Genomic DNA, 26,213 nt, shown 5'->3' on the forward strand with positions numbered 1-26,213 from the left:
CAAACCGCGGAACGGACTTTAGCAATGGTCGGACCGGACATCGCCGGAACCGGATGTGGGGAAATGTGTTTGAACTGAGTTAGCAGGAGAAGTCAACACAACAGACGTAAACGCTGAGAAAGGTGAGATTTATTTCTTGTGTCGAAGTTGTGTGATTTTGCACTATTACCTGAGGGTTTCTGTTGCATCCAAACGAAAGCTTTATAGGCGACGAAGCTCCGCTAAGTCAACTTTAACCGTGTTTGTGTTGTTAGCTCACGCTGTCGGCCGGTCTGCTTCATCAGTTTCTGTTGTTTTGTTTTTCGTGACAGGATGTTACACAGAAAACCTCTGTGAGACGTGAACAGCGGGGCACGTTTATCTGGATGAGCGACGTTTTCTTCTCACAGATACAAACCCGCTCACATTTGCGCCATGAATCCGTCCAATCCGTTTGGCAGTCCACAGGGCGGAGCTTTCCAAGCGCCAAGCAACACTCTGAAGACTGGTTTGTTCCAGTCATTTGGACAACAAAGTTCTAGCAATCAGCCCCAAACTGTGGGTTTTTATACACCGTTTGGACAGCCATCTGTCTTAAATCAGGCCCCAGCACCTCAAGGAAATACCCTCTTTGGACAGGCTCCTGCCTTTGGACAGGCGTCTACACAGCCCCCCTCGCAGCCCACAGTAAGCCAAGCTCCAGCGTTTGGACAGCCGTCATTAGCAATGAGTAGCTCGGGCTTTGGTAGTACCACCGCTCCAGCTTTTGGGCAGGCTAGTGGACCAAACCAGAGTTCAGTTTTTGGGCAGACACCAGCGTTCGGGCAGCCTTCTGCGTTTGGGCAGGCTTCAGGATTCAGCCAGCAGACCCCGGGATTTAGCAAGCAGCCAACAGGGTTTGCCCAACAGCCCCCTGGGTTTGGAAACTCTCAGATGGCTTCCACATCCACTACTGCCTTAGGACAACCCCAGCCACTGGGTTTTGGGCAAACTGTGTTTGGACAGCCGTCATCTACCAGTGTTACCACCAGCGTGTTTGGCACAGCACAGAGTGTGACCCAGAACAGAGGCTTCGGATCATCCAAGTTCAGTTTCAAGCCGGCTAATGAGGCATTGTTCAAACCCATTTTCAGTGCCAGCCCTGAACCCACCAATCCTCAAACTACTTCAATGTCCAGCTCACCTTTTGGGAGCAGTGGGTCCCAGACGAGCACCAATACCATGAGCAGCAGCACCACCACCGCCACTGCTGGCTTCCCTGTGTCAACTGGAGCTAAGTCTGGCCCACTGGGCTTCAGCTTCTCACAGCCGGCTGCAGCGCCCTCGATCTCTGCCCAAAACAATCCACTAACAACTGGCAGTAGCAGCGGTCCCTCCAACACTTTGCAGTTCACCTTTTCCCAGCCTGCCGCCCCCTCCAGCTCTAGCACCCAAGCATCCACTACGCAGCCCACCACCCCATCATCTTTCAGTTTTGCAGCCAAAGCCCCCCTGCCCCAGGCAACACCCCTTTTTGGAGGAACCGGTTTTGGTCAGCCCTCAGCATTTGGAGAAGCCAAATCAGAAACCAGTACAGATGAGAAAGGGAGCCTAGGGGACACAAATGTATTTGCACGATTGAGCAAAGGCACCAAGCGCAAGGATGATCCAGCTGTCCCCAGCACTGGCCCAGAGAATCCTGCCACAGAAGAGGATGTTTCAGCAGACTTGGATTCACCAAGACATCCTTCGAAGAGGCCCCTAATGAGGTCCCGCGGCGCACCAGGAGGCTTATTCGGTAGAGCACTGCTTGGTCTTCGTAAAGATGTGGGTCCGGCGAGGCGTGAGGGCACACAGCAAGCATCAACGTGGGAAGAGACGGAGACGGAGAGGGAAGAAGTTCAAGATCAGAGTGATGACCTACCTGCTACACCACCCACAGAGCGAGCGCTGACCAGAGATGTGCTGGAAAAAGCTGAAGAGTCAGGTGAGATGTTGTGATGCTACTGCCAGCTCCTGTACACATGACTATCACCAGATAGCAAAGCAATGAGAATGAACATTTTAATGTCGACTAGAGTGGTTTGTATCTGCATGCTGCCAGCAAGTGTTGTTGTTCAGGAATATTGAATTTGCTCTTCACATGACACAAAAAACATAAATGGATAAATTCACACAGTTAGTGTTTGCTTGGCAACAAAGTTGTTTTGTGGGTCAGTTAACAGCTGCCTGCATCTGCTGACCTCCTGTCAGCCAAATACAGGTCACAGGAACTGAGCTTTTCTGCATCACAACACAATTGTAGCAGCTACCAAATCCCTGTTGGTGCTTCATACTGTGAATCATTGCTTTAAAACCAGTCTTAGTTTAATATTTGAATCATTTTATTGTTGATTTTAATTTGACTGAACCTGTTGGCAAACAGTGGAGTCATTGTAGTGTATTCCAGTTGGATCTAAATCTCATAATTACTTGTGTTTTTTCCGGTTTTCACTTGGTAAATATGTCTGTCTTCTTTAGTTCTTTGCGGGTAGCGTATGGTGGGTTTATTATTTAATACAGCTGCCTACAGCATCTGGAAACAACACTGATGTGAGCTTTAAACAATAAAGTTAGAGTGTGAAGTGTAAGTTGGATCCATCAGACCAAACTGATCCACAGTCAGCCTGAAACTGAGGCTATCCAGGTGGATAGGACAAGTACTCTACCTGTTGTGTTCCAGCATTGTTTATTTCCTGAACCCAGCTTCTAAATTTGTGTCTGGCTCACAATTTACGCTGCAAAATAGTGACACTAAGAAGTTTTGTGGTTTTGTGTCCGGTTGTTGGAGAGAGAAAGCAGGCATTGGTCAAGAGACATAGACGGTGAATGAGAGTGAGGGAGCGCTGGTTGATCAGTGTGAAAAAAAAAAAAAACGTTCACAAATTACCAAATGGGAATATGACTTTGCTGCAGCTCGAAACGAATTTCAAGTAAATGTCTTAAATTTATTAAAATATTGGATTGCATTGTTAGAATATACTCATCCTTCTCCCTATTACCCCTCCTCCCTCCAGACTCAGCAAAAGTACCAGACCCCAATCTTGAAACCACCACCCCTGTGAAGCGTGGTGTACGCAGGGAGAGCTCAGAGAGCCTGAGCGGCATGTCTCCCAGCGACTGCACCACCATCCACTGCAGGAATGTGCCTCCCGCCCTCAACAAGAAGGACGTGCTCGAAAAGCACTTTGGTCGTTTCGGCAAAGTCCGTAAGGTCATCTGCCGGCCTGCCAAGAACCTGGCCACAGTACACTTTGATGACCATGTGAGTTAACTTATGCTACTTAAAACCATTAAAGCTCCAAAACTAACTGTTAATGATAAACAATCTTTTGTTAGAAAAAAAACAAGGAACAACTGCACAAGTTAGCTAGCGAACAGATGATGTGACGATGATGTGTAGTTTTCAGTGGAATCACAGTATTAAATTGCATTCTGTCACTGTTTACTGTTCTCTCTTTCAGGCATCAGCTGTTAAGGCAAAGAAGAAAGGCAAACTCCTGCACAGACACGAGCTCCTTCTCTTGTGGCAGAGAAAGAAGCAGAGTAAATACAACACATTTCAATTCATTCAGAAACAATTACTATTACTACTACTAATATCCAACAGTCACAGTTGGTTTGTCATTTAATCGACTGAAAGAAAATGAATCCCAAAGTTATTTTGACATTTACTGGTTCCAGTTTCCTAAATGTGAGAAAGATTTGCTCATTTCTGATAGTAAATCTTGGGGTTTTGACTGTTGGTTGGACAAAAGAAGTAATTTGGGATTTCAAATTGTGATCATATTTTATAGACTAATAGATTTAGCAGCTCTAATATAAATCAGAACATTGTTTTATATTGATCTAACGAGTCACATTTCCTTTTAATTCCTTACAGAGTCACTATATTGATGATGAGTTGTTTTTGTTTTTTTGTGCATTAGGTCCAGGTGACAAAGGAAGAAAACCTTCTGCAGAAACAGAGGAGGCAGTGGAAGAAAGTCAGGAGGACACAGAGTCTAAGGCTGCTTCCTCCCCACTCAGGAGACCTGCACCCAGAGCTCCTGCACTCAGCAGCATGGTGTCTTTCAACCGCAGGTAACACATGCACCTGTATGCATTTTTGTCATCATTACAGTGTTTCAGATTGAATTTACCTAACAGGCCTGGACCTAAACATACACCCTAAAAATAGTTGGATTTGTTGCAGTGCTGTGACTATCATACATGTGTCTTTTCATACGTCAGCTCTCCGGTGAAGAAATCCCCATTGGCCAAGTCTCTGCAGTTTGATGCTGAACCCCAGAAAGAGAGCAGCACAGAGGCCCAGAGCTCAGAGCGAGCAGTCCCCTCTTCCCTCCTCCATCTTATTGGCCAGGTGGCTGAGAGCGCTGAGGAAAAATACCGCCTCCTGGAGCAGAGAGACAAGATCCTGCGTCAAGGTTACTGTCACACCAATCTGTTGCAGGCCATTATATATCTTAAAACGCAAGACACTCTTAACTTTATGTTATATGTCCCCACAGGTCGGCCCAAGAGGACGGACCTGGACCTGTCTAAGGTGTTTGTGGGAAAGTGTCCTGACATGTGTCCAGAGAAGGAGAGGTTCATGAGGGAAACGAGGAAACAGCTGAGCATGTTCGAAGTCTTACCAGATACGGAGACGGTAAAAGCTTGTGTTATACATTCAGACTGAGAATATATGATTTCTTTTCAGCAGAGACAATGTTGTGAAATGTTGTATTATGTCTCGAGTATTCTTTTTTTCAGGGAAAGGTATACCCTTCAATTTAGAAATTCAAAATGAAGAAATAAATGTCCATTTTCCATCATTTTGTTTCATTTATTTTGTTGCATATTTAAACATTTGTAGAATAAGATCACATTGTAGGTATGTCTGTTGTCCAGGCTTAACCAAACTGTCGCCACGTGTTCCCTGACTAGGTGGATCACAAAGCAGCCATCAAGGAGTACAGCCGCTCATCAGCCGACCAGGAGGAGCCCTTGCCCTACGAGTTGCGACCCCTGCCTGTGCTCAGCATGACCATGGACTATCTGGTAACACAGATCATGGACCAGGGCCACGACAATTACCGGGAATGGTATGACTTTGTCTGGAACAGGACCCGTGGCATCCGCAAGGTAAGTTGCCCTCCTCAAATGTCAGCTGTTAATGAAGCTTAAACCTTGTGTGAATGAACAAATTATATGATTTGTTTGTCCTTAAACCTCCAGGAGTGCTCACATCATTGACTAATAAGAAGCAAACTGTGTAGGATTAGGTGAATTCTGTAAATGAATACACTTTCTGGGTTACGTCAGGGCACACGTTTTGTAGACCGATTTCAAATCCCAGCCTTTCCTCTATCGTACTAACAGGACATTACCCAGCAGCACCTGTGCTGTCCAGACACGGTGTCGCTGATTGAAAAGTGCACACGTTTCCACGTGCACTGCGCCCACCACCTCTGCGAGGAACATATCTCATCATTTGACGCCAAGATCAACAACGAGAACATGACAAAGTGCCTCCAGAGTCTGAAAGAAATGTACCAGGACCTGGCTACGCGTCAAACCTACTGTCCCCGGGAGGCAGAGTTTCGTCAATACAGCGTGCTGCTGAGACTCAATGATGGTGACATTCTACGGTCAGTCCAATGAAACACACAAGCGCAGATTAAATATGTTCAGTGTTATTCATGTGTTAAGCACTTTTATACACCTTCAGCTGTTCTGTACCGTAAAGATTTACTTCCTGTCCACGCAGTGAGGTGCAGCAATTCCGTGACGTAGTGCGCAATTCCCCTGAGGTGAAGTTTGCAGTGCAAGCGTTCACTGCAGTCAACAGCAACAACTTTGTGCGCTTCTTCAAGCTGGTGAAAGGAGCCTCCTACCTCTCCAGCTGCCTCCTACACAGATACTTCAATCAGGTTAGAAACTGAAACCTGGAACTTTTCTGAAGTATTTCACCTATGTTGTATTTGTTTCTGGACTACAGTAGTAGAATTTAGAGAATGTTTAGAAGCGTTACATGATTTTCAAATGTCTGTGTCTGCAGGTCAGAGCTAAAGCCTTGAAAACCTTGAACTGGGCCCACACCGTGGGTCCACGACCAACTGCATTTCCAGTAGAGGACATAGTTCGGATGTTAATGTTCCGCAACACTGCAGAGGCAACTGACTTCATCCAGCAGTACAGCCTCAATATCAACGACGAGTGAGTGTCTACAAAATGTTTGGCTTGATTTGATAATAAAAAGCTTCGAATACTGAACGCCACTGTACTACACAATACAATTCTATAATACAGAGGAAAGTATCTATGAGCAAAAATGTAAAAACACATGTTGGTGGTATTGGTATACTATATAATATAGTTGATATTGCACTGTGCAGCTTGGCACAGTTATGTAAATCGCAGTTCACTCTGCTCGATAAACATCGCAGTACATCAATATATTACCACACACACTTTCATATAGTGGGAAAACGTTTTCATATTGGGTAAGATGTACACCAAAACTGATTTTGTCTGAGGAAGCCAAATATTGGCTGACCAAAATATGGCAGGCAAACAGGAGCAAAAACAGAACCTCTTCAGCAGAGGTAGTAATCACTGAGTCACTGAGACAGGAATGTTCTATCTTAAGGATATTTCATGCAAATATCCTACATAGGTTTCTCAAATATTGTTCACAGTGGGGTAGAGCTGAGTCGGGGGACCTATCAGGAGCCAGACCTGCCTCCGTCCCAGAAGAAGTCGGAGGTGATCCTTGCAAAGAAAACCATGTTGATTGGAGAGGTGGTAAATGGCGGCCCCCTCCCTAACCGTATCCAGCACATCCCCGTCTGCAGCTTTGACTCCCAGAATAAGTACCGTGGAGAAGGTCCTCTGGCTGAGCCTACATCAAGTCAGTTTAAAGGTATACACTCCTATTGATATTTTTCCATTTTCAGTACATGGATTTCTTATGGATAGCAGTAGACACAGTGTCACACCCATTTTCTGCTGCATTTTGGAGCTGCTGTAACGTAAGAGTATTGGTCTCATTAATAACGGCTGATATATTTCTTTGTTGTCTCAGCTGTTACTGCTAAGTTGGAGGTCAAGGCACCACCCAGAGCTGAGCTGCTGCCACGGGTCATGCCCTCTGTGTTTGGGTTGCCTGTTACAGATAAGACCGGAGAGCCCAGCGGACCGTATGGCAGCGTTCAAGCAGACCCCGAGCTCTTCCAGCCGATACCTCAACCTCAGCCTGTCAAACCGCCATCTCCTCCACCCAAACCTCAGCCGGTGTACAGCAATGAGGTACGATTAGAACATATTGGATGTCCCACTTGGAGCTAACAGCAGCTATAGTTTGTAGCAGTTTATCTTAACTCTGTAAATCACAAAGAGTTGATACGGAGCAGCCAGAGGACATGAGAGGGAAATTGTGATTATATTATGAATATAAACCAAATAGTCTGTATTAATTAAAGATCATTAAAGCCACACTGCTGTTTTGTTTTGTTCAGTGTGCATGAAAGTAAGTCTTATGTGTTTGTTCCCTCTTGCAGGATGTTATGGCCGTACTGGACTGTGTGATTGAAGAGGTGGTTGAATCAGCAGTGAGGGAAGTAGCGGATGCTGGTGCCAGCTATGCCACAACAGCTCTTGCGTAAGTCCATCTTTCCTTGTGCATCATATGTTAAAATCGTGTTTTAGTTCACTTCCTTACAGTTTATTTGATTGCAGTGGTGATCTGAACTACCCTAGATGTTTTTCTTCAGGGTGACTAACTTTCTGAGCCATTGTCTTTGCTTCTGCAGGGAGAGCAGCGTGCAGGCAGAGTCTCTGGTGAGTGAGGTTTTGGGACAGATGCTGCAGGAGATGTCCTCCACCGAGATCAAGCTGGAACAGGAGCGCATCGCTGAAGAGAAACGCAAGCTTGAAGAAGCCAGGTTGGTCTACTGACAATTAAGGACAGGCTGATAATGACCTGTTGATATTAGATCATTGTATTTTATCGTAACACTCAGCTTGGTTAAGACAGGGGAAACAAATCATCTGCCCTGACTCAAAACACAGGATAGCTCAGAGGTTACAAAAGCTTTATTCATCCACTTATTCAAGCATGAAAGCAGGAATTCACCACATGAGTAGAATTTATTACACAGCAAACAACTCCTGTACGTTTTCTTTGGTATCCAGTTCAAAGCGATCATCAAAGTTGCCTCATTTGCCACAACTGACTCATATTTTCCTTTCCATGTCTGTCGGTGTCAGGAGGAGGCAGGAGCACCAGACCTTCTTGGTCCAGTTCAGCTTCTCTCTCTGCACTGAGATCATCCATGAAGTTTTAGATGAGACCATTAAGGAGACCGCCACCTCTGAGATCCAGTAAGGCTTTAGAAGTTTTAATCTTGACTGATGTCAAGTTAATTGTCTTTTAAAATTATATTAAAATGTTAGAGTTAAAGAAAAATATTGTGAAGTTAAATGTCTTCGAGTGGCACACTTATTTTCACTGAATTTTAAAATGACACTTTCCTTTTTTAGACAGGCAGTGAATGAGAAAGCAGACCGTGTGGCTAAATGCACAGAGCAGGTCTGTTCAAGTCTGGTTGAGGAGACTTTGAATGCAGACATCACTCTGCTGGTTGAACACATCCTTGAAGCTGAGCTACAACGCATCCACAAGTACATTAAAAGGTTAGAAAGAGAGAAAATGTGGAAAGCCAGAAAAATATTCAGATCATCATGTGATATTAAACACTCTGGAAGAGCACAGTTTAAAGATCCTTTTACAATTTATTATCTTTTTCATCTGTACCACCAGGTGGCGTGATGTGGTAGCAGTACGGCGGCAGCTGAAGAGACAGATGAGAGGTTTCCCTGCAGCTCCTTGCTGTGTGGACCCTCGATTCAAACTGAAGGCTCTGGCTCCCAGTGCCCCTGCACAGCCCTCCATAGCAGATCTGGCCCGTGGTCTGGTCAACCTGGGAAACTCTGGCACCCTGGCCCTCTCCAGCACCAGGTATGTGTCTCTTTGGAATACATGTGAGGATTGATTTAATAAAAAACAGTTTTATGGTTAATCATTGGTTAGATTCTTTTGTTTTCACTCAATTTGTCTTGAAATAAATGTTGAAATGTTTCAGTAACATGCTTTGTATTTTTGTTCAGATTGTTGAAAATGAGACAAGAAGTGATCCACCAGATGAGAGTCCACTACTACTATCAGCGCCTTCTTGAGTATGTCCTGACTATATTTATGTACTCAATGATCAGTGTCAAAAAGCAGCATTTTGACTGTTTGGTGTTTTTCTCAGTGAGACAGTGTGGGCACCACTTGACCTGCCAGAACTGGTGACAGAAAACATCTCCAACCCACCTGACCGAATCTTCTGGAAAACCGTTCTCCTCTTACCGAGCGATCACGAGAGCGTAGCCAGCCTGGCAGACAGGTAAGCAGCTGCACGTCATCATGACAAAAGCTTACCGACAGGCGGGTGTTTAACTCTGAGGTTTAATTGGCTCTGATGGAGCATTTAACCGTGTTCACTGAGCTTTTCAAGAGTCCTCTCCTGTCTCTTGTCTTTAGGATCCTGTCAGACTGGCTGGAGGTGAAGCTTGGCGGTGGCAAGGAGTCCGAAGCAAGTGAGGAGCAGCTTGATGGCACACTGCAGACGCTCTGTGTCATCAATAAACTCCAAGAAAAAGAACAACGCCTTCACAAAGTCCACATTAGCGTCAAGGTAAGATCAGACCTAAAGTTAAAAATTCTTGCATTGTGAAAAGCTCCGATTGAAGCCGTCTGTGGTTCATCAAAGCTGAACTCCATGCAAATAATCAATGCCTACTAGAGCAGCTCTGAATGTCCCATAGAGCTTTCTGAGGGGGGAGTACATGGAACTGTGAAAGGCATCAGAAACAGGATCAGTCACATCCAAAGCATGATCAGAAATACCAAAAGTCAACACATTATCCAAGGATTAATACATCAAGCTTCTTTCCCTGAGATGAAAAAGCAAAATTCATGTCCTGCTCTGAGTTTCAGTTTCCAAACTTCTCAGGAGGGGAAACAAGGCCAAACCTTTGGGGCTATGGAACACTATATAAGCTTCACTATATATCTAGACTTATTAATAACCCATGTTGGTGTTAAAGATATTAATATTAGCATGGTTATCCTGTTTCCCAGGCATCCAGAGGCCCTCTGACTGAAGACGGTCTTTCCAAAATGGAGGAGTGCGGTGAGCTCCATGGGACAGGAGCTCTGATAACGTTGCTCCCCGCCATGCCCATTGTCGAACCCGGGCAAGATGAACAGGATGTACCTCTGCTGTCAGCACTGCTTCAGCTAAAACAGCTACAGCAAGCCAGCACCTGGCACTGCCCGCTGCCTCTAGTCATTCTGGTGCCTGGATCTGACAGTGGCACTGGTGATACACAGAAACTTGAAGAAGGTAATTAATAACAGCATGAATATGTATACTGTTAGATTAAAGTCATTGTCACTAATGTAAATACAACCTGGGGTATTCATATTCATCATTCCTCTCTGCTTTGGCCCTCAGCCCTGATGCTGCACACACTGGTCGAGGAAGGCCTGATATCGGAGTATACATTCCTCTTCATACCAGAGACCACAAGTGACTTACAGGGATCCAAACAGGTACTGACCATATGCTTAAAACCACAGTGATGAAGCTGTACTGCATCTTGCCTCAGCTTTACAGAAACGGATACCAGATTTTAGCTCATTGTTTATCCATCTGGCCCACAACTTTGGAAAGCTCTAAAAAGACACTGTACGCTACCTGCCCAGCATAAGTATTCACCTTTTTAGCTCAGTTTTTGGTCTCTACCAACTCTCGGAGGAATATCTGTTTCTTTAGCCGCTTCACCAGCTAGTCGTTAACTGTGTCTGTGTAAACTCAAATGTTGGCAAATGTTCCCTTTTATATTTTTAAAACTAATTAAATTCTTTAATCAGGGCATCACATCACCAAAATATTTGTTTTATTGTCTGTATTTGAACATAGTCAAAAGTATGTTAAGACAGTCAGGACTTGTTTTATTTTATGTTTTCTGGCCTATTAATCTCCAACTTTTGTCCAAACTGTTCTATGATGTGTCTTCAGCTAATCCAAGCTATGCGTTGGCTACTAGCCCGTGCTCCACCACCCTTCCCACTCTCCTGCCGGACCCTGGTGCAGCTCGTGGAGGCCAGTTTGAGTCGTGAGTTCATTCCTAGAGTTTACGCCCACCGTCAGGAGCGAGCTGCTGCACGTCTTCCTTCCGAGGACCCTGCGCCTGTCATCCAGCTGTACAACGCCGTCCTGGCTTACGTTGCTGACAAAGTGTCGTCTGAGGAGCTCAGCCAGCTCTCGTGGCCACCAGGCGAGTTCTGCCTGCCTGATACCCGTGACTTTGTCCCTCATCTGGGCTGGAATTCTGTCCAGCACCTGACCTGGCTACGCAAAGCCATCCTCAGCCTGCAGCTGCCACAGTGGGAGCAGCTATCTGCAACAGGTCAGTGACTGAGATGTATTTTTTTGTGTGTAAGAAGGATATATGCCAAGTCCTCATTAATGGTTCCCTGACACATTTTCAGTGTACATCCTTCTCACCTCCTTTATACACTCTGTCTCTCTAGACTCTTGGTCTGAGCTTTGCTCCTCCATCTTTCGCTACGCCACTCAGATCCCAGTCTCACACCACAGTCAGCCTCTCCTAATGTCACGGCTGGAAAACCTTCTTGAAAAGGTCAGGATAAGGAAACACCTCACCCGAATCCCAGGATCCAAGGTAACCACGAGCAGCTGGAGTGATCTGGACGAGTGTCCAGCCTTCAGTCGGATTCCTTGGGACGACGTGCTATTGATTTGCATAGACCACAAGCTGAAAGACTGGCAGATCCCTGGGTCACCTGTCTGTGAAGGTGAGTACGTTCTTTTACTGTGATTTACGATAAGAACCATTGGACATTTTCTGTGTGAACACACTGATGGCGTCTGACTTGTGTTAAAGTATGTAATTATTTGTTTTGTTGTTTTAAGATGCTGTGACAGAGGACGGGGAGATCCTGGTTTACCTTCCCACAGAGTCGTTGAAGGGTTTCCAACCACCTGAAGAATGGAGTCAGGCCATCAGACGAACCCACAGGGAGAAGCAACAAGAGAAGGAAGGGTAAGGAAAAGTGCCATGAGTCTTTTAGACTTTTAATTTAACCTTTTAACACACAACATTTATCATTTAATAATGAGATTTACCATCCTTCGCCATCCACAGGGTGAGTGCAGCTGCTTGTGCCACGCCCACCGGCCTGTCCCTCAGACAGAGGTTGTTCCACAGTCTCGTGGAGCCGCTCAAAGCACCACCAGCACCGCTGGACATCACACACACTCCCACAGCACAAGAGCTACTGGCCCATAAAGTCCTCCAGAGCTTAGAAAAGGAGAAGGCAGAAAGCAAAAGGTACAGCAACAGCTCTGCTGTTAAAAGATTGTCCTCGCTTCGAGAATTGATGTTTATACAATAGACCATTTTAAGAAACATGCTGTAGGCTTTCATATCATAACAGTGCTAGTGGTGTAGGGGTATGCTCAGGGGTGGCCTCAGTGTGTCATCGAGCCACCCTTTAGGACCGCCCAAAAAATCCTGGACTGAAAACTGGTGAAAAACAGTTTGAACCTCTAACTCCACATTTCAGTAATATATCAGTCAAAGTCTTTTCACATGTTTTCAGCAACTATTTTCCACCATATTTATTGTATTTTGAAAGAAATCTCAGAAGTCTTTACACAGTCTTTAATACGTGCGTCTTCTGTCCACAGGAGCATGGAGCAGCTTCAGCGTTGGCTGGATGGTGACCCTGTGGACCACTTGTCCACACCGCTTTTCATTCCTTCTTCTACTCTGCTGTCCATGCCCACGACAATAACACATTCACCCACATCCAAGGCTCGAGATGCCGCTCATATACAGGTATGACGTGTTCCCTCACCTTACTCATTGAGACTGGAAGTCATGTCCTTTTTCAAACAGCCATTCTGGCTAATAGAAATGGAAAAGGTCAAACCTACTGAGCTTTAAACTTGAAGCAGGAGATCCAATCTTAAGATATAGAAATGACAGATAATACTGTTGTAGTTGTAAAAAAAAAAATATTTCAGGGTTTCTCAACAATATTTTGTCAAACATGAATTGTAATAATTACACATTTTCATCATTCTGACCTTCCAGGATCCAGAGCCTGATGATCTGTCAGACAAAGCAGACTGTCCTAAAGCCACGCCTGTATCTATGACACAGCGACTGAAGGAACTGGAGCGACAGATTTTAGCGAGCCAAGAGGAGGAACTGGCCTGCAGGCTGAAGCTGAGTGGTCTGCTGAGCATTGTTGATGACTGAACTGAGGAAACAAGTCGCCTGCAGCGAGAGACTGAATTTAAATTCTTTACTGAGTTCACTCCGTTAGTCCTCTAGTCTGCTGAAATCAGATTCCAGCAGTGTGTGTCTTTAATTTTTCTTGTGTGAATTGTGTGGAAAATAAAACCAGTTTTTTTTAATTCTTAGTTTCATTTTGTACCATTGATTTTTGTGTAACCAGCACGTCTGAACAAGTACAGTGTCTAATATTTGTTTCTTAAATTACTTGTTAAACCGGCTTCAATCCATGAAATCACTTCTGTGTTATTTGAACCTATTTTTGTGCTAAATGTTGAATAAATTTTTTTTTATGTCAACTTCCCATTTAATCCAGTTGGCAGTTGTTTATAATATTTCATGTGGAAAACAACCTCTCCCAAGTGTACAAATACATTTGTACACTTGGGGGGTTACAAGTAAATACATTGGAAGAGAACAAGTTCACAAAACAGAACATTTGCAATATTCAAGTGCAGCAGCTGTATTTACATAAGCTTCACAGGTTTTCTGTTTACTATCACTAATAAGATGCAAACATCTGCACAATATCAGAACCTCATAATCAGAGATGTTGAACGCAGATATTGAAGACTAAAAAATATAATCTGCAGGTATTTATTAGTATATAAAAGTATATCAGCTGATACCCTGTACAACTTTACAGCCCCAAACATACAATGTGAAACTTTAAAGCAATAGATTGATTGGAATTGGAAAACTTCTAGCTCTCAGCAAGACAGTGAATAAAAGTTATTTCAAAAATGTTAAACTATTCTTAGCAATAGTGCTGTTTTTAAGCTGAACAGACTTATACATAAGTAAGAAACACACTAACTCGTCCTGTAATAATTCAGATGTTGGCTTCGCACAGAAATGTTAAAACACTGGGAGGTAGCACAAGTTTCTGTGTCCTCATTTACTACTTTGTTGAAACTGTGAATGCTGGAAAACTGTCAGGCTTCCTGTGGTTTGCAGGCCAGAAGGTAGAAATACTTCACAGCCACCACCACCTCTGTCTCCACAGAGGTCACCTTCATTATGGACATCAACCTGGGGAGAGTAGAGTAGAGTCAACAAGTGCAGTTTGGGACAACATATTAATGTCACTGTTAGACACTGGTAAAAAAGTGATCTCCCTAACATTGTCAAGTGTGTGTGATATGCATATATATGTATGTACAGTAGGTATTCCACCATTAGGCATCTACCTTTGACAGATGCCCTGGGAGAGTCTGCTGGCTTTCTGTGGGTCATCTCTGAGCAGAGCCTGATAGCTCGAGAAAGACTCCACCAACCCCATGTAACTGGACAGAGGCATGGACCTTTCCACCAACATACATTCTTGCCTATAATACAAAACAGTACTTCATACTGTAGCATTAGTTGCACACAGCTTTGGAGGAAGGAAGGAAGGAGGAAATCTGTAACATTAATCCCGGGAAAAAGTCCCAAAGTAATGAGAGATTGTGTACATGGTAAAAATTAGACAGTTATAAAATGTATGATGACTGAAAGCAGCAAGATGATTAACAAAAGCACGTGACACTCACCACTCCTTGTCAGGATATGAGATGGATTCATAGGCCTCCCGGTATAACTCAATAGAGCTACGTCCAAGGTGGGGACTGCGGTATGGTTGCAAGGCTACATAAAACTGATAAAAACCAACAGACATGGAGTAATAAGATTGTAATTTTCATCACTTAATATATGACATCACATATAGCATGATAGCACTTGCGTCAGCCATTTAACAAAGCTTAAAATTTGTGTAAAGTAAGAATAAATATGTGTTCTGAGTTTGTCAGACCAAAGAAGAAAGTGCTGTCAACCACCCAGCCAAATTTAAATGATTGAAAATGCTTTGAAACATGAGCTAGATTAATTCATCTCTATCTCTCTGCTAGGGCTGCGGGGTATGCTCAGGGTGGCACCCACAAAATCCTGGACTGAAAACTGGTGAAAAACTGTTTTAACCTCTAACTACATATTTCAGTTATACAATGTTTAGTAGAAAAATATATGCAAGCCTAAGTAGAGTTTAACAAAAACATCCACTAGATGGCGCTGTTGTTCACTCTTGAAAACAAACAAACAGAACTATGTTCATAGACACACAGAGACAGTCTTTATTCTATCTTTGTATATGTTGCTGAAGGTGTATCTGCGCACATTCATATCAACTTCTCTCAGGTGAATATTCTTGCAAGCACCTCTTTGCAGATTTCATTGAGTGAGTGTGAGCAGCAGTCAGGGTAGCTCAGTTCCATGTCAATGGTGTAGTTTAGCAGAGCCAGGCAGCCACGGGGCTTCAGGACTCTGTGAGCCTCCTGGAGAAAGCGAGGTCGGTCGAACCAGTGGAAGGCAGACATGGCTGTCATCAAGTCCACTGAGCTGTCAGAAAATGGTAGCTCCTCAGCCACACACTGTCTAAACATGGAACAGAAGCAACAGCCTAATCAAACACCTGACGACTGCCAGATGAGCAGCAGAGCAGAAATAACCTGCTCATGAGCATACATCTTGCATCGTGGTGATCCAGAGCACAGTTGCAGACAGTACACAATAAATAACGTGAAATAGATCTGTGCAGGTATGGGTATCTAAAATTAATTTGAAAAGACACTATGAAAGGAATAATCATATGAATAATTTGTGTAAATTGTACGCAAGAACCAAACATTTCTGAAATATTTTAAGAAATCCTTAAAATATTACCATAAAATGCTATTTCATCATTAATTTTTATAATAACGTTATTCTTTGATTTAATTTTTTAATAGTTTTCGATTCGGTTATTTCACGATGGCGTAAGTGAGACACAAAACACAAAAGGTGGTCCTGATGCTCATTCATGTCAGTATTTGACATTTTGTGAATCAAACTCAACTACCAACTATCTTTATCCACTATGTCAATACCTACCTTTAAATGCACTGTGATTTATTTCTTGATTTTTGTCTACGTTTTATGTCACAGTTGTAAATGTAAATGTCACTTTCCTGCTTCTATTCATATAATGTGTCTATTCTTGAATGTCTGGCAGCAGAAAAATCCCAAACAACATGAAAGGATTGATATTAAAATTATAATTAATTATGCTTCATTTCAGTGGGAATTATAAATTCTTCATGTTTCATGTTGCAAAATATTTTATATCTTATAAAAGCTTTCTTTGTACAAAAATGTTTGGGTTGGTTAGAGCCAACCCATGACATTCCACCATTTTATGAGACTTTCCTGTGTTGACAGGACCGCATAGGCCTCATTACATGATCAACTTTCACCAGACAAGGATCACATTGTTCCTGCTTTGGCTAAGATTCAATAAAGTAGCTTACCAGATTTTCAGAGCTGCAAAGTTGATTGTAATGGGGTTTTTTTTATTTTAATTTATGAGGTTTGTTTGAGCTCACAATCTACTCAGGGACACGTGGACTTTAAATTAAGAAAAAGAATCCACAAGGACCCACAAGGTGTTTTCAGAATGCATTTACAGACTTTAATCGAACATTAATGGAACGACCCATGTTTACCTATATGTAATGTTTTGCTCTTTAGCATTCTGCAAAGCCACTTCCACCTGGGCAGGACTAACGTCTGTCCCCACCACAGAGGTAAAGTGTTTGGCCAACAGCACAGTGCCCTGTCCTGAGCCGCAACCCACATCCACTGCCAGCTCAAAGGGACATCCTTTCTGACAAAATACAAAATACATAATGCAGGTTATATGACATTTTCGTGTATCACGTTACAGTGGTACCCTCCAATTATTCATTCATTTTAATAACTCATTAACTTGTTTTCTTTTGACATTAACTTACCTGTTTTTCCAGGAAGCCAAGAACCAGTTGTATTAGTTGATCTGATGGAGAGATCCTATACTTCCAGTAGGAAGAAGCATGCTCCTTACCTTCAAACAGACGGTAAGTCATAGCTACTTGATGCCTCTCTGAGCAGCTTATCTAGTGTTTTTTTCTTTTTTTAAAAAGTAATCTATCTTAGTGTATTTTTTACTGGCTAAGAGGACCTAACCTCCACATTGAAAAGACTGTTTTACTTTGCACAGGCTGTCAGATTCACATACATGCACACACAAAAGAGGGAAACAGTGGGGTGTCTGGGAACTGGGAGGTCTCATGACTTCAACTGGTGCGTGACCTGTTTGACAACGAGGGTCTTTAAAGGGACAGCTCCAAAACTATTCTATTTATATAATGTGGCATCTGTTTTTAACTTCTTCTTTTTTTCTGTGCATAATTGGAACAAAAGTGTTTTGAAGGTAATTCGTGATAATTATGTTAAATTGAGTGAGTATGGGTCAGCGTATGGGTCACGTGATGGTATGTGTTTCTATCCAAACCAATCATGACCTCTGTAGATGATGTGGGTAAAGTACAAATGGTATGTGTAGTGTGTGCAATGCTACTCAGTCTGAAAATATTCACTTGTATCTTGCTTGTATTTTACAATCTCTTGGTACTTTTTAACCAAGGGTTGTTAGTTACTCATTGTCAGTTATCAAGTTATACAAATGTGACACCCAGACTTTAGTCTTATTTTCTGGTGTAAAGGGCAGTAACCACAAAGACATTGAAACAAAGGCTTTATTGCTCATCTGTATGTACAGTATGTCAAAGTTTTCAAAGTCAAGTCAGGTCAATGTCTCCTGTGCCAGAATCTTGTTTCATTTTTTTGATAAAACCATGAAATTGTTGCTCAAACATAGTTTAACATTAAGTGTTTCACAACACTAGCACCTAAGCTACTGGTCATACCAGACCAAGTATGGCTATAGCAAAAACAAACAAACAAAAACAACCCTGATTTTGTTGAACAAGAGTGTGTGTTATTTTTAATAAATGAAACTTGATTTGTAGAAAAAATTCTTGATTATTAATCTCCACTATTACACATTGTATAGTCTTTAAAGTCTTGCTGTTTTACTTTAACACTATAACAGTGTCAGAAAAATACCTCTAATTGCTAGCTGAAGTTTAATTTTCAACCGTATACATCGGTTTACAAGGAATAAAAAAGTGGGCATGTTATGTTTCAAAAGAATTTCTAGTTATGTAACCTCTCAGTGTGCATAAGGCTGCAGGGGGTCAGCTGCTCCAGACTGGACAGAGCTATTAGTCAAGAAGTTCCAAGAGTTACACATCCAATGCCACATTGTAGATTATTGTGGTTTTGATGCCAAGACACAAAAATATTCCAGGTGCTGTTTTATTTCAATGTCAGGAGACGTGACTCCCATCTCTTCTAGAAACCTGCGAAGTAGTGAAATGATCGGTTATTTAGCTCAATAGAGCACCACAGAAAAACATATAGACAGTTAATATTCACAAAATGGATGACTGAAGAGTATAATAACAGACAGGTACAATTCATGTGTGTGTATGGATATGTGACCTCTTCTGAGTGGTGAGCAGCAGATCTTCAGCAGCCTGGGGATCTCTCACTTTGTAAACTTGGAACATGGACCAGGACTCGATGAAACCCACCAGATTCCTCACCGAGACTGACAAGTTCACCCGAATACACTCAATCCTGTTGTATCATTACATTAATGAATTAGAAATATACTATTAAAACATATTAAAAATACTGTGATTTTGATTACAGCTCAGGACTAGTTGGCTTTCCTTGACAAACAAAGGAATAACATGGTGCATAGGTACTGGTTTTGTATTATCCATGTACTGTTACTAGTCAGATGTTACTGCTTTACAACTTAAAGGTCCCACATTTCCATATCCATAAGAAAATATATTTGTTGTTTTAAGTTAGTCTCAGTATAGGTTTACATCTCTCTCACGGTTCTCTTGGAGCCTATGGTGGATCTGGATTGGCTGTAACTGGATAACTGCATAGTTCTGACATCACGACTCTACGGAAGTCCTAACGGCTCATTTAAAGGCACATTTCCTGAATCCAGACTATGTGCATATCTCTGTGGATTATACATTGTGATACTCTTACATTATTTATATAGCACCTACACCTGCTCTAAATAAAAAAAAAAAATACAATATGGGAACTTTAATATTGGACCTGTCCTGTATGTAGACAATAATACTGTATTGTTGTATGTGTTTAGGTCTGTTTAGGTAGTGTAAATGTTTGTGTGATTATTACCTCTCTTTATCTGGAAAAGGTATGGCTGAATAGAGCTCTTCCAGCTTACCATTGGCTGCAGCTACCGGACTGCTAGTGTAAGGCAACAGTATCTGCCTTACCTGGAAGTGAATACATATTAATGTTTCTGAAATTGTGAAGTTTAAATAATATAGTTTTATACTGCCTATGGTACTAACAGTTATTGCAGTACAAATGCACAGCTGACAAAGTTTAACACGACTCCCATGACAGTAGAGGTATAAGTCTATACTCACCTCTTGAAAGATGTGACTGAGTCTTTCTCCACAGTCCTGGTAGTGAAATCTTAGGTTAGTGTCACTGTAGCCCAGGAGAGCCATGCAACCCCGGGGTTTTAAAACCCGACTGGCCTCAGTCAGGAACCTTGACTGATCAAACCAGTGGGCCGCTGATGCTGCTGTCAGCAAGTCGACAGAGCCATCTGGAAAAGGAAGGTCCTCTGCTGTTCCCTTTCTGCAGGTGCAAAAGAGAGGTCACACTTGTAACTCTAAATGCATCATCATTTCAAGGTCATGCTTTATTTTCAAAGAATAATGACAACACGTACAAAGCAACTCACACAGTCCTACCTGTATGTGATGTTAGGGTACCCTGGTACAGCTCTAGCCTCTGCCAGTTGACACTCGCTGATGTCGATACCCACCACTTCCTGGAAGTGTGGTGCCAGTACCTGGGAATTCTGACCTGTCCCACATCCCAGATCCACTGCCAGCACATGCGGTCGTCCCTTCTGAGGATTTTAACAGATGCAATTTTCAGTTTGTTAAATGTTGCAGATTGTTTCTTCATAAAGACTTTTTCTGTTCACCGAATTAGCAGAAAGCCCTATTAAAGTGTCCTGTATAAACAGAATGTACTGTATATTAACAATCTATATGCTCATGACATACCTTTTTATCTACATATTGAAGAATAATGTTCTTGAGCTCTTCTGGAGGTGTAAGGCGATACTTGTGGTAGATTGAGGCATGATCCTTCCCCTCAAACAGCCGGTATGTCATGATCGTAGTTATTTTTTTCTTCTCTCTCTTTAACCTCTAAAACAGTCTTCTGTCTTGTTTGTCTCCATTTATTTTCCTTGCTTTTAGCCTCTTACTTACTTTTTATACGTCTTCTTATCTTCCTGCTGCGACCTTTGTTTAAGCTTCTTTCTGAGCGGACTCTGCACTCCTGCTGACCCCCCCCAACTCCTCCTTTAACTCTTTAGCTGTTTTCTGAAGGGTAGTTTTCCGTGTCTAATATCTAACACTGAGTTAAAAGTCTGTTACAGAGTAAGTCACGCAGCAGTCTCAAATCTAGGAGTATAAACTGGAAGAGCTATGCAGTTAGACATGAAACTGATTATTTAGTTAACAGAAAACAGGTTTCTGGTGTTAGTTGCGTAATAAATCTTGGTTAACCCTTTCATGCCCAGAAAAGTCTGCAGATTGTACTTCAATTACTCCATACTGATATAAAAATGAATTGTATTTTTTTTAAAACAAAAAACAAAACAATAGATGAGTTTAATTTTTTTTTAGTTTTCTATTTTATTTTATTTTATTTTTTGTTTTTACATTTTTGTACTTGATAACAAATCACAGAACACATGATAGATAGACAACATAGAAATAGTGTTTCATTGCATTTTATGACAGTGCTTCTTTTCTTATTGCAGTCTAAATTACATTGACCCTGAGAGCTCAGTGCACTGCAGCTTATAGTTCAGTGTGTAAGATTTAGGGGGCTCTATTTAGAGAATATGGCAGAAATTAATTAATAATTAAGTGTAATATTCATAAGGATGTTTATTATTGTATGTTCAATAGTGTACAAACATCGGAAAATATGAATGATCATGTTTTGTTACCTGAGAATGAGCCCACTATATCACAGTTTGTTATGGTGCACTACCATTTTTCTACAGTAGCCCAGAAAGGACAAACAAACAAAAAGGATGGATGAGGATGAGGATGAGGGGTATTCAGTTAGTTGTAATCTGTAACCTCACCACAAGATGTAACTAAATCCTACACAGTAGACATTTAGATTTAGATTTTTAGAATATAATCTGTCACAAATATCAAGCAGGGTAACCAACAACATGTGAAATAGAACCCAAATGGAGACCACAGAGGCACAACTGGTGCTGAACAATGGTTCATGTCAGTGAACAAAGGTTTGATGGGGCAGGGAATGGTCAATATCAGAGAATAACCCAATCCAAAGCCACATCTGGCCCATATAGTTACCATGATGCCATGCCTCATCTCATGTCTATCATGAGTAAAGTGACCAGTCATGCCTCTATATTCAGATCACCTTTAGTGCAACATACATTACATTGAAGTTATTAGTATATAGAAAATAGTTGCACTAATGTCATAACTGTGTGGGGTCACTGGGTCAGTCATCTATGTCTTTTCAAACCACTAATTAAACCTATTGTTGGTAAAACGTGTGTGTTTGTTATAGTTTGTTGTTCATTCTCTTGACCATTTGCTAAACTGAAAAACATCTTTGTTTTGGTTTGGTTACCAAGGACAGCCCTCAGCGGAGCAATGCGTCTTTAATTGCTCTTGAGGGATAATAAAGATAATGACCTGTTGACCATTTACAACTTAATTATTCTACATTAATGACCTTTGAAAAGTAAAGCAGACACTGTACGGTCGCATGGGATCTAATTAGTCTTTATCATCAAACACTGCATCATAGCCATTGAGCTAAACACATATTTATCAAATGTCATACTTGTTTTTCTTTATCTCAAGCAAGTATACAGTGACACTATTCCCTAAGCTCTGTGTTTCAGCATCTACTGAAGATACTCTAGGGATCTCATGGAAGTGGTGGCCATTTAGGGGGGCTGAGGGGTTACTAAAATACATTACAGTATCCTTGCATCACTCACAGCCCATGTGTGTGTAGCCAGTTGTGTATTATGGTTTCAAACATAGGCAAAATATTACATCACATGCCTCTGAGTAACTCTGTTTGTTAAAATAATTATTTGATTACCATCATTTCCATTTTAAATGTGAATACTATAATATCTCATCTCTTATATATATATATATATACTGCTAATAGTATCTCTATCTCGCATATTGCTCACTGCTCGGTATTTATGTATTATTAGATAAACAATCAGCTGTAGGTACACACACATTCACAGAGTTCAAAGTATTTCAACATGCTGAAACCTCAGAGCTGGTTTGCAGAGAATTTGTAAGTAAAAAGAAGTATTTAAAGTCTGTCAGTATCAGGCATTATGTCAGAACTAAATAGCAACCTCTGTGGCTGTGAAGTGAAGCCAACATGGAAGTGTCAAAAACTGCAGTTCCTTGAATGGTCCACTTGAAACTGGGTCCGGAAGTAAGTCAGTCTCTATAAGCCCCCACATTAATGGTCAGCTTCACAGAAATATGTTTACAGCCTGGTACAAAACAGCTTTGATGTCTATAGCTAATTTTCAAGGTTTCTGACTTATTATTAAATAATGCTTAAAGTTATGGATAATTACGAGTGTGGCCACTGTGACTGATAGGTGGATGCTGCTACCGGTGGAATGTTTGAGCAACCAGACTTCAGCTCGCTTTAGCTTCACCTTAACTTATTTCTATAATGCTGTACAGACATGCAAAGACAGGTAAACCTTTGCCATAGTGGGGGCACTAAAATAGAGTCTTTTATGTTCAAGGTAGTAGTTCTTGTAAAATTGTGGAAACATTATGGAATGCTATTCCATCAATGGTAATGAATGTGATGAAAGTACAGTGTTTACTCTGCCATAAATATTAGGGGGCTTCACAATGACTAATCTAGTCCAAGCACCTACTTAGCTTCTTCAGCAATCAAGTGTTCATCACTGTTTTCTCAATAATAAATTAAGGGAAGACATAGTGGAGACTAGGGATGTAACCAGTAGTCGAGTTGTAAAATGAAACCAGGGAGGATGGTGAAATTTTTCATTTGCGTGACATATTTTCCAGCGGGGGGTCTGAGGGTCGTCCCCCAGAAAATTTTGTATTTCTTAGATGCAATTTCCTGCATTCTAGTCAATTTTAGGGTGACTTGCTAGACATGTCAAATCTTAAATCCCATCTGATCCATAGCTTGCATTCTCAGTTGCATGGCCTGCACGAGACAATACTATTTATCGGAAAGAAACAATAACCACTTAACTATGGACATCATGTCGTTCACATCTTTTTTAAACATATTTGTAAAAACATTTTAATTATCTTTATTTGTGAATGTGCTCAAATATTTTTTTAAACACAATCTGTGTATGTTTTTAACATCTTTGTGTGTTTTTAAACATATTTAAATACATTTAAACACATTTTTGTTAAAAAAACATCTTCACTTAAAAAAAACACAATTTAAGGAGGAGGAAAGAAGACTTCGAGTTTTAAGACGACGCGATGTTTGAAACAAGCGGTATTAAAGAATATGAAGCAGCAGGTAGCAGCTAGCGGTGCTGCTAAGGCTAAAACATAGTGTGGATGATTGACACCTGTCACCTGTCGACCAATCATATTCAGGAGAATCGATTAGTACCGCCCACATTCACCTTTGACCCACCAATGACGATCCAGAATGAAGTAAACCCAAAGGCAGTATATCGCAGCAGAGGTCACACTTCACTGTCAAAGCCTCTTTGTCTTTATGTAACAACCAGGAGCTTCGTGATTGATTCAAACTAAAGCAGAGACATTAACAGGAGACATTAGCAGAGACATTAGCAGAGACATTAGCAGAGACATTAGCAGGGTTTCTTCGCGCTGAAAAATAACTTTTGACACGAAACAGCAAAGATAAGACATACTGTGTCGTTTTGTGGATTTATTTTGCTACTCTTTGGGGGCTAGCTCGCCGAGTTTTCATCGCACAGTGATGAGACACATATCTTTGTAAGATATATTTTTATTTTTTCCCCCGCTGCGCCTCTCGCGCCCACCAAGGGAGGCGCGCCTCACACTTTGAAAACCACTGACATAGGTAATAGGCTGATTATCATAAAGCCCCCTAAATGTCGAATGGTAATTCTATTTCCAGTGTTAAATATAACTAATTTTCACATGCATTGATAAAATGCCACAAGGGATGGACGAAGGGATGACCATTTTAGAAGAGGGATGATTTTGACCATCCCCCCTCAACTCGAGTACTGGATGTAACGATATGGAAAATTTGATATCTCGATTATAGTGACCAAATTATCATGGTTAACAATATTATCGTGATATTCTTAATTGCTGTAAAAATGTCCAAAAACACATACATTGAAATAATTTCACGAAATCTTGTGATTTTCTTATCATACTAAAACATTAGAAGCCAAAATCTTATCAAAATGAAACTTTCACATTAGAGGGGCAAGCAGTTGGCACAGAAAGAGAGTTTATTTTAAATAAACAAAATTTGTTTACATATTTTGTTCATACATAAGAAATGTGTCTGTGTGAGTGAGAGGAGTGCCTGTATGAGAAAACAAGTGTATGTTCTTGTATGTGTGTGTGTGTGTGTGTTGGGCCAACACTGTAAACAGTGAACTAAATTAACACAACAGCGTTTTATTTTATTTCCTGGAGCTAAAGTCACAGACAGCATAACTCGCTGTCAATACTGACGTTTTTAACCCGTTGTTATACATATCACCGTATGTTCTTCCTAGTGTTAATGAACATGTTTACATTATTTAATGTCGCCTTATATTGTGTCGGCTCTGCTCAGTGGACCGACAGTAGACTGGATGCCTTCGGTTCCGTTTCATTTGAAGACATTTAACAACACAGCTTCTAACACGGCTAGTAGCTGCTAAGTGTCTCAAAACGAAAACGGAAAACACTGCTGCATTTTAGGAGGATAGACACTGCTTGAAGCTTGCAAGACTGGGATGAGGCTGTTATTACATATCCCGATAATCCACCGCGATAATGAGATTAATTTAAACATAAACGATCATTTTTATCGCTATAACCGCAATTTACCGTAATACCGGTAACCGTTACATCCCTAGTGGAGACATTGTGAAACACATGCATAAGAAAATAAAACAAGTGGAAAGTAAAATATGAAACAATGTGAAACATTAGTCAACCAATTATTTTTAGTAATATGACACCTGATAAATGTACGAAAGTAATCAGAGTAATAGTATAGTGATTAGTGTAGCGACCCACGTGTTATCAGATCATTGAATCAATGAAATGCCGGCATTAATGTTTTTCACCAAAGATATCTGTGAGAAATGTGATGAAAATCCATTCTGACAATTGAAATATTTCATATTTTAAATTGAAACATTCACGTTTTACATATACCATACCAGAATTTCAGTAATGCCAGTTACAAACCTAGAATATTGCTCAGTAGTTTGAGTCCTTGAAGTGCCTTGTGCAATCAATACATTTTTGACAAAACTCACAAATGTAGTTGAGGCTATCGACCAGTGTTCCTTCTAATCACAAAATTCAGTGGGAAAAAAGGTTATCAATATGTGATATCAACTTAACCCTGATAAATAATTTAATAAACTGCCACAACTAGGCAGAAATCTAAATACACTCAAGAGTCATGTGTCGGTTATGATGAGCAAAATTTTTTACACATTTTGCCATCAAAGCCATGTACATGAAGTTGGAAAGTGAATATCCAAACTG

General features: G+C 41.3%; 3 protein-coding genes across 4 annotated transcripts; 1 reads left to right on the top strand and 2 right to left on the bottom strand.

Moving 5' to 3' along the window:
• The first annotated feature begins 6 nt into the window (after nt 1-6).
• On the top strand, nt 7-13,711 carry mcm3ap (minichromosome maintenance complex component 3 associated protein). 2 transcript variants are annotated; one of them, XM_019268614.2, is made up of 29 exons: nt 7-122; nt 312-1,945; nt 3,015-3,262; nt 3,462-3,543; nt 3,927-4,080; nt 4,231-4,424; nt 4,509-4,648; nt 4,927-5,124; nt 5,362-5,630; nt 5,750-5,912; nt 6,041-6,198; nt 6,681-6,904; nt 7,067-7,290; nt 7,542-7,642; nt 7,794-7,925; nt 8,251-8,364; nt 8,524-8,676; nt 8,804-9,001; nt 9,151-9,219; nt 9,297-9,431; nt 9,569-9,722; nt 10,169-10,433; nt 10,545-10,642; nt 11,112-11,502; nt 11,627-11,911; nt 12,030-12,159; nt 12,262-12,447; nt 12,807-12,957; nt 13,216-13,711. In XM_019268614.2, exons 2-29 carry the CDS (start codon nt 415-417, stop codon nt 13,381-13,383), a joined length of 6,315 nt encoding a protein of 2,104 aa, XP_019124159.2. In that variant the 5' UTR covers nt 7-122; nt 312-414; the 3' UTR covers nt 13,384-13,711. The 2 variants fall into 2 exon arrangements, with proteins under 2 accessions (XP_019124159.2, XP_027138252.1); XM_027282451.1 differs by having other exon boundaries at nt 7,157-7,290.
• A 276-nt stretch (nt 13,712-13,987) lies between these two features.
• Nucleotides 13,988-17,451, bottom strand: zgc:162780 (putative methyltransferase DDB_G0268948). The gene is made up of 6 exons (XM_027282460.1): nt 17,226-17,451; nt 16,938-17,098; nt 15,615-15,831; nt 14,952-15,055; nt 14,610-14,747; nt 13,988-14,451 (listed from the first exon to the last, which is right to left on the bottom strand). Exons 1-6 carry the CDS (start codon nt 17,334-17,336, stop codon nt 14,355-14,357), a joined length of 828 nt encoding a protein of 275 aa, XP_027138261.1. The 5' UTR covers nt 17,337-17,451; the 3' UTR covers nt 13,988-14,354.
• Nucleotides 17,452-17,772: 321 nt separating this feature from the next.
• On the bottom strand, nt 17,773-20,922 carry zgc:162396 (putative methyltransferase DDB_G0268948). The gene is made up of 6 exons (XM_010751948.3): nt 20,454-20,922; nt 20,133-20,293; nt 19,800-20,016; nt 19,543-19,643; nt 18,817-18,954; nt 17,773-18,674 (listed from the first exon to the last, which is right to left on the bottom strand). The coding sequence occupies exons 1-6, from the start codon at nt 20,562-20,564 to the stop codon at nt 18,584-18,586; spliced, it is 819 nt and encodes a 272-aa protein (XP_010750250.2). The 5' UTR covers nt 20,565-20,922; the 3' UTR covers nt 17,773-18,583.
• Between the last annotated feature and the right edge of the window lie 5,291 nt (nt 20,923-26,213).

The sequence above is a fragment of the Larimichthys crocea genome, chromosome I, assembly GCF_000972845.2.
Source record: "Larimichthys crocea isolate SSNF chromosome I, L_crocea_2.0, whole genome shotgun sequence".
NCBI classification, from domain to species: domain Eukaryota; kingdom Metazoa; phylum Chordata; class Actinopteri; family Sciaenidae; genus Larimichthys; species Larimichthys crocea.

Bases quoted from the DNA above. Each gene is read 5' to 3' on its own strand.
- mcm3ap (XM_019268614.2), top strand. From the start codon at position 415: ATGAATCCGTCCAATCCGTTTGGCAGTCCACAGGGCGGAGCTTTCCAA. The intron at 7,926-8,250 runs GTTGGTCTACTG...TGTCGGTGTCAG, and splicing joins CGCAAGCTTGAAGAAGCCAG to GAGGAGGCAGGAGCACCAGA. The intron at 10,434-10,544 runs GTAATTAATAAC...TTTGGCCCTCAG, and splicing joins TACACAGAAACTTGAAGAAG to CCCTGATGCTGCACACACTG.
- zgc:162780 (XM_027282460.1), bottom strand. From the start codon at position 17,336: ATGACTTACCGTCTGTTTGAAGGTAAGGAGCATGCTTCTTCCTACTGG. The intron at 17,099-17,225 runs GTAAGTTAATGT...GTATTTTGTCAG, and splicing joins TTGGCTTCCTGGAAAAACAG to AAAGGATGTCCCTTTGAGCT. The intron at 14,748-14,951 runs GTGAGTGTCACG...TTTGTATTATAG, and splicing joins TCATATCCTGACAAGGAGTG to GCAAGAATGTATGTTGGTGG.
- zgc:162396 (XM_010751948.3), bottom strand. From the start codon at position 20,564: ATGACATACCGGCTGTTTGAGGGGAAGGATCATGCCTCAATCTACCAC. The intron at 20,017-20,132 runs GTAGGACTGTGT...TTGCACCTGCAG, and splicing joins TACCCTAACATCACATACAG to AAAGGGAACAGCAGAGGACC. The intron at 18,955-19,542 runs GTAATAATCACA...ATGATACAACAG, and splicing joins CCTTTTCCAGATAAAGAGAG to GATTGAGTGTATTCGGGTGA.